Below are 12,080 nucleotides of genomic sequence, written 5' to 3' on the forward strand. Positions count from 1 at the left end.
TGCTAGAGAAACTGCCACTGCCTGCTTAGTGGGAAGTGAATTAATGCAAGTTTGCAAGTAGCTATTTACCTGTGGCAAACGGGATTGGCCTGCAGGCAATCCGCCGTTTTGTAGGAAACTAGTGGCTCTTCCCATTGGGGTTTTGGTGTTCTGGAAAGTTTGGAAGACTGGTTATCTGCCATTCTGGATTTAAGATGTGGCTGATTTGTTGTTGTTGTTAATTTCATTTCTATACTGCCCAACAACCAAAGCTTTTTGGACAGTATGTACAGTGGTAGAGGCGTGGTAATAATGAGGAGCTTTATTGTGCTTTTGTGGCGCACAGGAGGGTGAAGCAGAAGGAAAAGTAGCTGTTATCCAAAGGCTGCGTTTAGGCTCACTCCGAGGATTGGGCCGACCCAGTGGGATCTTGGCCTGGGGCAACAGACTCTGATCCCTGTGTTGAATTGCAAAGTGCTTCTGAAGGTTTTCCCTGCTTCGACAGTGGTTTGCCATGTGGCTTTGTCAGGTGCTGAGGAATGTTTGAGGAACGTGAGCCCAGAGTTCCCTTGCCCGGTTGTATCCCAGATATTGGCTTCTCTGGATTTTGTTTGTTTTATTTCTTACATGTTTATGTGGTCTGGTAGCTGAAGCACAGATAGGCTCAAAAAGAAGTCGAGGTATCTCCCCAATTCCACTCCAAATTAGATAATACTAGATCATTTCTGAAGCCACTAAGTTTTCCTGAGGGGGTGGGGTCCTCCAAAGCAGCCTCCTATATAAAGCACTGGGGCACTTGGGAGGGAGGGGAACAGCCACTGCTCTCTTGGAGCTCCAGCCTCAGCATCCTAGGAGCTCAAAGAACCTTCACAGGCCAGACAGGGGACCTCTGCAATCAAATGTGGCTGAAGCTTCCTCATCCCTGTTCCAGAGGAACAAAACTCTGAAGTCAGGCTGTTTCTGGGGCCCTAAAACTGGCCAGGTTCCCACCCGTATGGCCCCTATTTTCAGTGATTTACACCAGTTGGAGGCAGTGTGCGAAAAGGCCCATGTCCCACCTCTTATGCAGGTGAGGGTACCTTACCTGGAGGCCGCCTGCTCCCAAGTCCATTCCTGCCGGGGGAGCAAGGCCAGCCTTCACGCCCTGGTGCCCTGCCCTTCCAGGTGTACAGCAGCAGGGACTCGTGCCTGGCCGTGGACAGAATCTCCCTGGCGGTCAACAAGGGCGAGTGCTTCGGCCTCCTCGGTTTTAACGGGGCGGGCAAAACGACCACCTTCAAGATGCTGACCGGGGACGAGACCATCACGTCCGGAGATGCCTTTGTGGACGGGCACAGCATTCTGGCCAATATCAAGAAGGTAACCAGTGGGTGGAGGAGCTGCGCGTGTGTAGCAACGCTTTATGTGCTGACTTGCAGCATTTTGAGACTGAAGGCAGTGTAAAGTGGGGGGGGGGAGTAAATGCTCTTGGTGGCTGCTGGGCCCTGTGGCCTTCCCGGACAGGGAGTCTTGCCCAGAAGCTTGTCCCGAGAAGGGTGGCCTCGGTAACCTTCCCAGCAGGGCTCTAGCAGCTCCTCTGGGGCCACGTAAGGCAGTAGCAAGTAGGTTGGCTTGCTGACTCGGTCTCCTCGGCGTGTCGTTCGTGTTCAGGTCCAGCAGCGAATTGGCTACTGCCCTCAGTTCGATGCCCTTTTGGACCACATGACGGGGAGAGAGACCCTGAGCATGTACGCCCGGCTGCGGGGCGTCCCGGAGCGCTACGTCGGCAGCTGTGTGGAGAACATGCTGCGAGGGCTGCTCTTGGAGCCACACGCGAACAAGCTGGTCAGGACATACAGGTGAGGCCGAAGCACGGCCGGTCCCTTGGTCCACTGGGGGGACTGTCAGATGAGCCCCACCGTGGGCCCCGATCCACAAGGCCATCACTGCAAGACGACAGGAACATAGAAGCAGCGCAAGGCAGAAGGGGTCTCCCGGGCCATCTTGTCTGACCCCTGGCTCCGCTCATGACGTGCCTACCATGTGCATGTCCAGCCTATCCTGTCCTTGAACACCCGCACCGATGGGGCTTCAGTAGAAACATAGATACATGGTGTTGCAAGCTGGGTTCCCCCTTATCCATTTTTTAAAAAAAGGCAGTCTCTTTGCAAAATAGTCCTTTATTTCTAGTTCACAGCTAACAAACTGCAGCCACAAGAAGGCTCTTTGCACGAACAAAGTGTTTCATTGACCCCAAACTAGAAACTGCAGCCCAAACTAGAGCGCTCCTTTTCGGTAGCCCTGCACTCCACCCCGGACCGTGCCCTCTGGAGAAGGGCTGGCTTTCTGGGGCTACGCAGGCCCTCTGCTGTGGGGTCAAGGACTGCTCCTCTCCGAGCTTGTCTCCCTCCTCTCCCAGGCCTGTCTGTTCCAAGGTCTGCACGAACCCCTGGAGACAGAGGCCTCGGATTGCCTCCCACTCCTCTGCCACCTTGATGTCCACACTCCCCACTGCTCGGCCTTCACAGCCCTCATCCAAAGAGCTGGTGCCATCCTCACCCCGGAAAGGAGCTGCCTCTGTCATTCCCAACATAGGCAACATTTTAGAGATTCTGTTTTTCTCCAGGGGGCAACACATTCGACAGAGGTCAGTCCTGGGAAGCATGTCCGGACCTCTGGGATTCCCCCAAAGGCCCCCACCATGAATTCTTCAGCAGCTTCCCGGTTCTGCGGCATTTTCCCCACACTTCCATTCTAAGTCTGGCTTCTTTGCGATATCTCGGATAGGATGTCCGAGTCCCAGCTGTTTCACAGGAGCAGCAATGAAAGCAGCTCTTCCAGCCCCTTCCTGGGCCACTGAAACTAAAGATACTTGGGAAGAAACCAGGACTGTGCTTATATCGAACAGAACCATGAGGTTATTTCTGGCACTGAAAACAATTTCCTGGCTAAGCAGGTGCTTGGCAGGTGCCCCATTCATGAGTCTGAACTACGTCTCTGTCCTCCCAGCCACATTTTTTTCGTTGGTACATTTTTCAGTCCTCTGGTACAGGACCGGCAGCACCCACCTACTGTCTACCAGAATCATTGTTCTCAGGGCTACTCTTCTCCCTCCACAGTGGCGGCAACAAGCGGAAACTGAGTGCCGGAATAGCCCTGATCGGAGGGCCCTCCGTCATCTTCCTGGATGAGCCCTCCACCGGCATGGATCCTGTGGCGAGGCGCCTGCTCTGGGATGCGGTCGCCAGGACAAGGGAATGTGGGAAATCCATCATTATTACTTCTCACAGGTTAGGATGGCTCTCCTGCCCTCTGGAAAGAGGGAGGGTTTGTTCTGTAGCTTCTCGCAAACTCGGTTCCCCTGTATGCAGATCGGAAATGGTACTGATTTACCCTGTAGGGTTGCTGGGAGGCCAGACACAAACTGAAGACAGTGAAGGAACATGACTGAAGAGCACAGTATAAACCCAGAAGTGGTGCCCTCCTGCTTTAATTCCAGTTTTCTGGAACATCTTCTCAAGAGCTGATAATTTCCCCAAGAGCAGGAGACCTGGAGGCTCAGAGGTCACCTGGCTGGAGGTCAGGGCTCATGGCGTCACTCTGCCTTCCACAGCGCTTTCCAAAAGCCACATCTTTGCATTCCCACGCACTTCTGATGCCTCACAAATTCTCTATTCTTTCCAGTCTGCTACTTGAAACTTTTGCAAAATGGTTAAAAGCACACGCATGCCCCGTAAATTTACAAACACACTCAGTGCACATATTAAATAAATAGCATGCTTTTATGCATAATTAAGATAATGTATTTCAATGTTAATGTGAGCTAGAGTGCAGGTGGAGGAAGTCTCGTGATGAGTCTGATCGAACATGTTGCGCACTCACTATCAAGCCTATTCTGTGGCAATAAAGCAGGCGAAGCGTGACTTCTTTGCCTCCTCTGTTGCTTCCTCACAGTGCCATCCAGTTGAGTTGTTTTGGGTGGTCCGGGGCCTCCTACAAGCTGGTTCACCAGATGAGACCCTGGAGCTCTCGACGGCTCGCTATGACAAAGTTGCTCAGCACTTTGAAGGAAAAATAGCTCGGATCTGTCAGGAGCTTGACTCTACTGCTTGTATACATCAATCTTTGGAAGTGTCCAGTGTCTTACGCATCATTGGATGAGTTTCAGTTGTTGCCACCCGAGGATGTGGGCAGGGTGGTTGGCTCTGTCTGCTTAACCACATGCCTGCTTGACCCATACCTGACTTGGCTGGTTGGAAAGTCTGTGGATATGGTTTGGCCCTGGGTCCAGGAGGCTGTCAACGCCTCATTGAGAGAGGGAGTGGTCCCTGTCCCATTGAAGGAGGCAGTAATTAGACCCCTCCTAAAAAGGCCAGGCCTGGATCCAGGGATGCTGAATAACTACCGTCCCGTCGCCAGCCTTCCACTTTTGGGCAAGGTGTTGGAGTGGGCGGTGGCTCGGCAGCTTCAGGCACTCTTGGAGGATACGGATTATCTGGACCCATTTCCATCGGGTTTTAGGCCTGGGCACAGGACGGAGATGGCCTTGGTCGCCCTGTATGATGACCTGTGCAGGGAGAGGGACAGGGAGTGTGACCCTGTTGGTTCTCCTGGACCTCTCAGCGGCTTTTGACACCATCGACCATGGTGTCCTTCTGGACAAGCTGGCCGGGTTGGGAGTGGGAGGCACCGCTTTACGGTGGTTCCGCTCCTACCTGGCTGATCGGGTCCAGAAGGTGGTGCTGGGGGACAGTTGCTCTACCCCATGGCGGCTGCGTCATGGGGTTCCTCAGGGCTCTGGACTGTCCCCAAGGGTGTTCAATAGCTACATGAAACCGCTGGGAGAGGTCATCTGGAGGTCTGGGCTGAGGAGTCAGCAAGATGCTGATGACACTCAGCTCTACCTCTCTTTCTCATCTAATCCAGGTGAGGCTGTTGCCGTCCTGAGCCAGGGCCTGAGCTCGATACTGGACTGGATGAGGGTCAATAAACTGAGACTTAATCCTGGTAAGGAGGAGGTACTATTGGTAGGGGGACCTCTGATAGGTTAGCAGGGCCTTGCCCTGTCCTGGAGGGGGTCACACTCCCCCTAAAGGACAGGGTCCGCAGTCTGGGGTGCTCCTGGATCCTGGTCTGTCCCTGGAATATCAGGTGGATTTTCCAGCTCCGCCCCTACCTAGACAGTGGGAACCTGCGGAGAGTTGCCCATGCTCAGGTAGCTTCCCAAATAGATTATTGCAATGGGCTCTATGTGGGGCTGCCCTTGAAGATGGTCCGGCAATTGCAGCTGGTGCAGAATCGGGCTGCTCGGCTGGTCACTGCTACTGTCAGAGCGGCCCACCTAACACCAGTGCTGAAAGAATGTCCCTGGCTGCCGGATGTGACCCAGGCCCAATTCAAGGTGCTTGTATTGACATCTGAAGCCCCAGACAGCTTGGGGTCCGGCTATCCGAGGGACCGTCTGCACCCATATATGCCTGCCTGCCCCCTTAGATCAGCCCAGGAGGCCCTTCTGTGAGAAGCACCCCTCAGGGAGACGAGAAGGGTGGCCACCAGGCGAAGGGCCTTTTCTGCTGCTGCTCCCATCTCTGGAACTCCCTCCCTAGGGAAACTCGCCTGGCGCCATCCCTATTTTCCTTTCGGTGCCAGGCACAGACCTATCTTGTTAGGATTTTTTTAATGTTTAGCCTATATGCTGTGGCCCTTTTTAATTGTTTTTATAGATGTCTAATTTATTATGTTTTAGTTGGTTCTTTATATGTTTTTACTGTTGGTATGTTTTACATTGTAAGCCGCCTAGGGAGGCCTCAGCAATTTTAGGCGGCCTATAAATATATGTAAATAAATAGAAACAGAGTGAGTCAGAAGGGGTCTCCCGGGCCATCTAGTCTGACCCCTCTGGCTCCAGTCGGCTCCGCTCACGACATGCCCACCAAGTGCATGCCTTAAATCTCCTTTACAAAACCATGTGCATAAGAGTTAACTTTCAGTGTGGGAGGTTAACCAGGCATGGCTTCTGCCTCCCCACTTGTGTCGGAGATGATCCTGTGCAAGCGACGTCTTGCATCTGAGTTCAGTCCTGCCTGCTTTGAAGAATGCACTCGTCTCCAACAGCTTGGGTTCTGCAAGATCTGTGGCAATCAGTCTGACTAGAAACCAGTTTACCTCTGCAGTGTGTACGTGCCCGCATAGTCTGTCCTTAAGCTTGCAGGAGCCGGATACTTCACTACGACTGGTGATTAAGAAGTAGGGCGGCTTGCTCCTGTGTAGGAGGGTCACAGTTCTAGTCCTCACTGAGTCTTGCCACTGCATCATCCTCACAGGCTGTTCTCTGCAGGTTGCTTGTGTTCTTGCTGCCTCGGTTATTCCCGCAGGGCTTGTGGCCCCTCTTGTGCTGAGGCTGAGCAGGTGGCGCTCCCTTGACTCTCTTGTCCCTTTGCCACAGCATGGAGGAGTGTGAGGCCTTGTGCACCAGGCTGGCCATCATGGTGAATGGACAGTTCAAATGCCTGGGCAGCCCTCAGCACCTGAAGAGCAAATTTGGCAGTGGCTACACCCTGCTGGCAAAAACCCACAGCGACGGGGAGGACAACCTGCAGGCCTTCAAGTCGTTCGTGGAGAAAACGTTCCCAGGTACGTGGCGCTTGGGCAGGAGCTCACGGCACCCAAGCCCAGAAGCCTTTCTTCCTCTCTCACACAGGATGCTGCCCTTGATCAGGCATTCAGAATTTCAGGGTTGGGGCTACCTCTGGCCTGTGTTGGGCCCAAGGGCAGCCCGGATGCCCTGGCCCCAGCCCCTTTCCCCAACCACCAATCCCAGTTTTTGTAGTCCCGGGTTTTGCACAGTCCTTTTCTCCGTTCTAACAAAAATGGCACGCCTCTCTTAAAGCTGAGGTGCTGGCATCAAGGGTGTGAAGCCAAATTAAGTTTGTCTTTGGGGCTCTTTTGGCCCTTTCCTTCTGCCCTGTGCCCTTGGCTTTCAGTCCTGCCCACAAAAGGAAGGCAGCCCACGACCTGCCCGGGATCCTCTCCAAAGCAACATTCATTCATTCCCAGGCTGAAAGAGGCTCCGCATCCCTGCAGTAAACCAAACCCAGATACTTGTCTGTCTTACCCCGAATGGCCCACTCAGGCGGTCCAGAGTCTCCGGCATTTATCCTTCCCACTGACTGTATGCGATGGCTTTAAATCTGGCAATACTTGGGGGTTGAGCCCAGCGGCTTCTGCCTGCACGGCAGGGGCTGTATCAATGTTTCGAGGTGCCTGGGGCAAAGGTACCACTGGGGACCTCATGCCCTCCACCCTTCTACCTCTGAGCAAACCCACAAGGAAGAAGACCTCTCTGGGTGTGGGTGGAGAGATTCTTTCAATTCACATCTGTTCTCGGAGCCTTCTTGGTCACTTGTGAGTGGCTGAGCCACATAATAGTAATTGGTCTGCCACGAACTAAAGGCCTCTTAATTTGATTTAATCAGATTAGTTTTAATTAAATAATCGGTTAATTAATGGATTATATATTTGCATAGTTCAACCTATGGTTCTGAAAGGAGAAGCAGATGTCATAGGAGGCTTCATCTTAAAAGAGGTGTGAGCTAGAAAGGGGGATACCTCTTTTAAAGGTTCTTTTACAGTCTACAGAAGCAAGGCAGAGAGTGTGCTGGAAGTTCTCAGACTTTATCTGTCTAAATTTGCATGGGATTGCACCCTAAATTTGCCACTCAGCTAAAAACAGACCAACCATTTCTTCTGTACTTCTCTTTTTTGTACTTGAGATGGGGGAGAAATTTGTTTGATTCACGTGTTAACTGTCTTAATTTGCACGCCCTGGCCATGGAAATTTGGTTTGGTTCTCATGCTTGTTTGAAGTTTGCAATGCAGTTCTCAGATTTTAAAAAATACATTGCAGAAAAGTGCATGCAAAATACATGTAGCCTAGTTAAGTTGCATACAGAAATGCATACGGAGGAATGTAAGCACAGCCCTGCTGCCTCAGACCCGAAGGTCTATCTAGTCCAGCATTCTCTTTCCACAGTGGCTAAGCAGCTGCCTTTGGGAAGCCCAGAAATAGAACATGAACGCAAGAGTGTTCCAGAAAGTGGTATCCAGAGGCACAAGAATTTCCATCTGTGCAAAAATTAATATGAATTTTCACTTCAGCTTCTTAAAAAATGGCAAACTGAAGCAGAAATAGAATGGAGTGAACTTCTGCTTGAAAAAATGTGACCGTGTATAGAAAATCAAAAAGACAGTTGGGTTGGGCCATCTATGTCAGTATCTGAGCCACCTGCTGTGGGTCTTCTCTTCACTGTGAACCAATATGGCACAATCTTACTTCTCTTCCAGGGAGTGTCCTAAAGCATGAACATCAGAATATGGTGCATTATCACCTCATTGATAAGACACTCAGCTGGGCACAGGTAAGAGCTGGGATCAGGGTAAATGTGAGGTTGTGAAAAGATCTGAGGTTCAGACTCACAGGACCGAAAATACAGCACATGTACATATTTGCATATGTTGTTGTAACGTACCATCCGGTTGTCTTCAACCTGTAGCAACAGTATGATTGAAAACCCTCCAGAATGTCTTCTTGACAGCTCCATCCAGCTCTCCCAAATTAAAGGCTGTGGGTTCCTTTATGCATCAATGCATCTCTGCCCTTTTGTCTTCCCCAACATGATTGTCTTTGTGTGTCTTCCAAGGAGGGTGTCTTCCAGGGACACCCCTCTTTGTGGAAATGGATGTAAAGGCAAGGGAGAGGAAGGTTTGCTGTGAGAAAAAGGTATCTGGAAGAAAGATTCAGGACTCAGCAAGCAGTGAAGCACATGTGGGCCAAAAGCCAGCTAATCCAGGGGGCTTAGATGTCACCAGGGTCCCCAGAGCTTTATCGCAGCAAGTGTCCCTAGACAGCAGCTGTGGGGAGGGAGGGACTTTCCAGCATTGTGGAGCTCCAGCCCTAGTGGACCAACCCACTTGGCCGGGGAAGACCCATCAGGAAGAGCAGGCCAAAGGACTGGTTGATGGCTCTCCTTTTGCCAGTGATGCCCAGGGAAGCGAGTCAAAAGGGGCACCCTGGGGCATCTAGTCTGACCCCCGGCTACAGCCAGTTCCTCTCATGTAATCCCCGACATGTGGTTGTCCAGTCTTTCCTTGAGCTCCCTCACTGACAGAGTCTCAACCACCTCCTTTGGGAACCCATTCCATATCCTAGGGGTCCGAACCATCAGGAAGTACTTCCTGACATCCAGCCTGAAGCCTGTTGCTTGAGCTTTGCCCCATTGGAACCTCCTGTCCTCCACTGCAGGGAAGAACAGGTCATGGCCCTCCTCCACATGACATCCCCTCACATACCTGTACGTCGCTAAACGATCCCCTTGGGTTCTCCTCTTCTCCAGGCTGAAAAGACCCAGTTCCCTCAACCTCTCTTCATATGCCATCCCTCCCAACCAGGCAGCCATCCCTGTGACCCTGTGCTGAATCGATTCTAACTTAGCTATGTCTCTCCTATAATGTGGAGCCCAGAATTGGACATTGTACTCTAGTTGTGGGCACACCAGAGTCATGTTGAGTGGTATCAACACCTCCCTAGATCTGGAAGACACGCTTCTGGCTATAGTCGCATTTGTTTCAGCACTCCAGTTTGCCTATTGAAGAGTGAGTGCCTTGTGGCCAGCCGTGGCAGCCATTTCACGAGTGGAAACACCTGGCAGCCATTTTGTGAGAGGAACCACTGCCTTGTCTGGAAGTGTCCCCGCTGAGCCAGACAGGCTGGGACAGCTGCCTAAGGCTGGGCTGAGCCTGCCTGCTGGCAGAAGGGCAGCAGAGAGGAGTTGCCACGCTCGCCCCACAAAATAAGGCGCTCCACCGCCTGCGGGCGGCCACAGAGAAAGCCCCGAGGACCTTTAGGAAGGGGTAAGAAAGCTCTTTGAAGGAAGGAGCTGCTGAATGAGAGCACACTCTCTTTCCCCCGCATTTTTCTGCCCTGCAGGTGTTCGGGGCACTAGAGAAAGCCAAAGAGAAGTACTGTGTGGAGGATTATTCCATCAGCCAGATCTCGCTGGAGCAAGTTTTTATGAGCTTTACCCATTTCCAGCACTACACGGAGGATCAAGGGAAGTGAGGCGAGAGCTGCCCCTTCGCCTGCACTGTGGACTGACCTGCTGCCTATACATCGTATACATTGAGACTGTAATTTATATCATCATCCACCATGTCTTTCAACGGTGCATCAAGGATGGACGTTTCCAGTTGGCTGGTGGGAAGGGGGAGGCTCCCACTTGTGTTGCGCCCCCGGGTTCAAGAGGGAGCGTGTGCATGGGTTGTCTTTGTCGGTCTGTATGTTCATGTGGGTGAGGCCTGGGAAGGGAAAGACAGGGCGGCCTTTCCGGGGTCTCGCCACCCCTCCAAGCCGACGAGAAGGGGCCGCCCGTTGGCACTCACTGGTCTCGTGCTGACTGACGTGACTCGGTGTCTGTCTGCCGGAACACTGTTCCTTCCCTCCTCTCCCCCAGAGCTTCCACCAGGTGGGGGCCGCCCCACGGCCCCCTGCATGCTGCTGCCTGGGTGCTTTAGCAACGCACACGTAGGTAGGGCTGCGACCCACATCTGTCCGTGCAAGCAACTGCCCCTTGTCACATCTCTGTCTTGCTGAGCCTGCCTTTCCCCATCCACATCCTCCAGTGGCCAAGAGCAAGAGGAGGGCAAAGAAACACGCGACGGATCAGGACCCCCACTCTGGGGCTGGCTTGGGGGCAAGTCCTTGATTTTACAGATGGGGGTATGATGCCGTTTGCTTTCCAGCGAAGTGTGAGAATGAATATAGTGTTGTTATAGCCCTTCTAGTAGGAATTCCATGGGCACCATTCTTTTTTTTTTTTTTTTTGAGGGGTGGGGGGTTGAAATCCTCTGAAATGCTGCACTCACAGTGCTGCACCCTTGTCTCTCCTCCTCTTCATGATGAATGTCTTTCGCAGCGGATGGCTTCCTTCAGGCTCCTGGTGCAGGGCAGTTCCACAGGCGGCTTTGATGTCAGTTAGAGAGGCATTGCTCGGTAATGTACTGCTCCCAATTTCCTCCTTCTGGGAGCCACTGGGGAACCCTCCCTGCGAGCTGCTCTAATTCACTGCAAAGAGTTGGGACTGTCAGTTAGACAGACCTGCCTTTCCGTCTGCTGCTATGACACAGTTCGCAGTGGCTGCACAGCCCCTCTCTGAAACCTGCATGCCCAGGCACGTGGCACCCGGCTGAGTGGGTCCGAGCGTCTGGCACCGAAGGCATGTCGTTACGTGGATTCAGCACTCTGCCCGCTTTTCGGGCTGGTCACCCTTGCACAAGAGAGCCATGGGCTGAGAAATGCTGCTTTTTCTCCCCTGAGGCCTGTAGGGACCCAAAGCAGCTGTTAACCACCCTGTGAGTTAAGCTGGGCTTAAATCCCACCAGGGAAGCCTACGCTTTGTGTGTAGAAATATCCAGCCCTGGCTGCAAGGTGCTTCCCAGCATCTGCCAATCAGCACCGGGCTGTCAGGGGGTGATGGAAGTTGTAGTCCAGCACATGCAGCATCTAAACTGGAGAAGCCTGCTCTAAGATAAGCAGGAGACCTCCCCACCGAGGGCTAGCCCCGCGTTCTCAGCATGGATGAACATATATCTGCAAAAAGAAAAAAAGAGCCGGGAACACCTACAGTAAAATGAGATCTTTCTGTTCAAACCACATGGCTTTTGATTTCTTTACATGAGCCTCTGTCTGGTGGTGGGGCATCATTTCCATGCTTGTGCCCTTCTTTAGCACACTGGAGCTAAAAAAAAGAGTAGCCATGCAAGAATCCTGGGAAATGTAAAATAGCTTTCTCCGAACAACTGGAATGTCAAAACTCAACCTTCAATATAGGGATGGTGAACCTCCAGCTTAGGGGGGCGAATCTAGCTTTCCGTGTTTCACCAAATGGCTAAACCCCCTTTCCCTCCTCCGTTCATCATTTGGTGGCTTCTTGGCTTTTCTGCATGTTATTTTCTCCCTTCTGTTCTAAAAGTCTCACCTAAGACTAATTCACTAAGAGCTTCATAGTTCAGTAAGCTGGAATGTATTGTATGTTGGCCTCAGCCTGTTTTGCTTTCGGCCTCGCCCT

At 52.2% G+C, this 12,080-nt stretch overlaps 1 protein-coding gene across 2 annotated transcripts in view; it reads left to right on the top strand.

Annotated features, from left to right (window-relative positions):
* Positions 1-11,662, top strand: part of ABCA3 (ATP binding cassette subfamily A member 3) — an 81,656-nt gene extending 69,994 nt beyond the window's left edge. For both annotated transcript variants that reach the window (XM_044433252.1, XM_044433253.1), the window contains exons 26-31: positions 1,144-1,338; positions 1,630-1,817; positions 3,078-3,248; positions 6,404-6,591; positions 8,302-8,375; positions 9,944-11,662. In XM_044433252.1, the coding sequence (XP_044289187.1) occupies positions 1,144-1,338; positions 1,630-1,817; positions 3,078-3,248; positions 6,404-6,591; positions 8,302-8,375; positions 9,944-10,075 (948 nt within the window). In that variant the 3' untranslated portion in view covers positions 10,076-11,662. The remainder of the gene's footprint in view (positions 1-1,143; positions 1,339-1,629; positions 1,818-3,077; positions 3,249-6,403; positions 6,592-8,301; positions 8,376-9,943) is intronic.
* The last annotated feature ends 418 nt before the right edge of the window (positions 11,663-12,080 follow it).

The sequence above is a fragment of the Varanus komodoensis genome, unplaced genomic scaffold, assembly GCF_004798865.1.
Source record: "Varanus komodoensis strain SLA01 unplaced genomic scaffold, ASM479886v1 scaffold26, whole genome shotgun sequence".
Classification (NCBI taxonomy): Eukaryota; Metazoa; Chordata; class Lepidosauria; order Squamata; family Varanidae; genus Varanus; species Varanus komodoensis.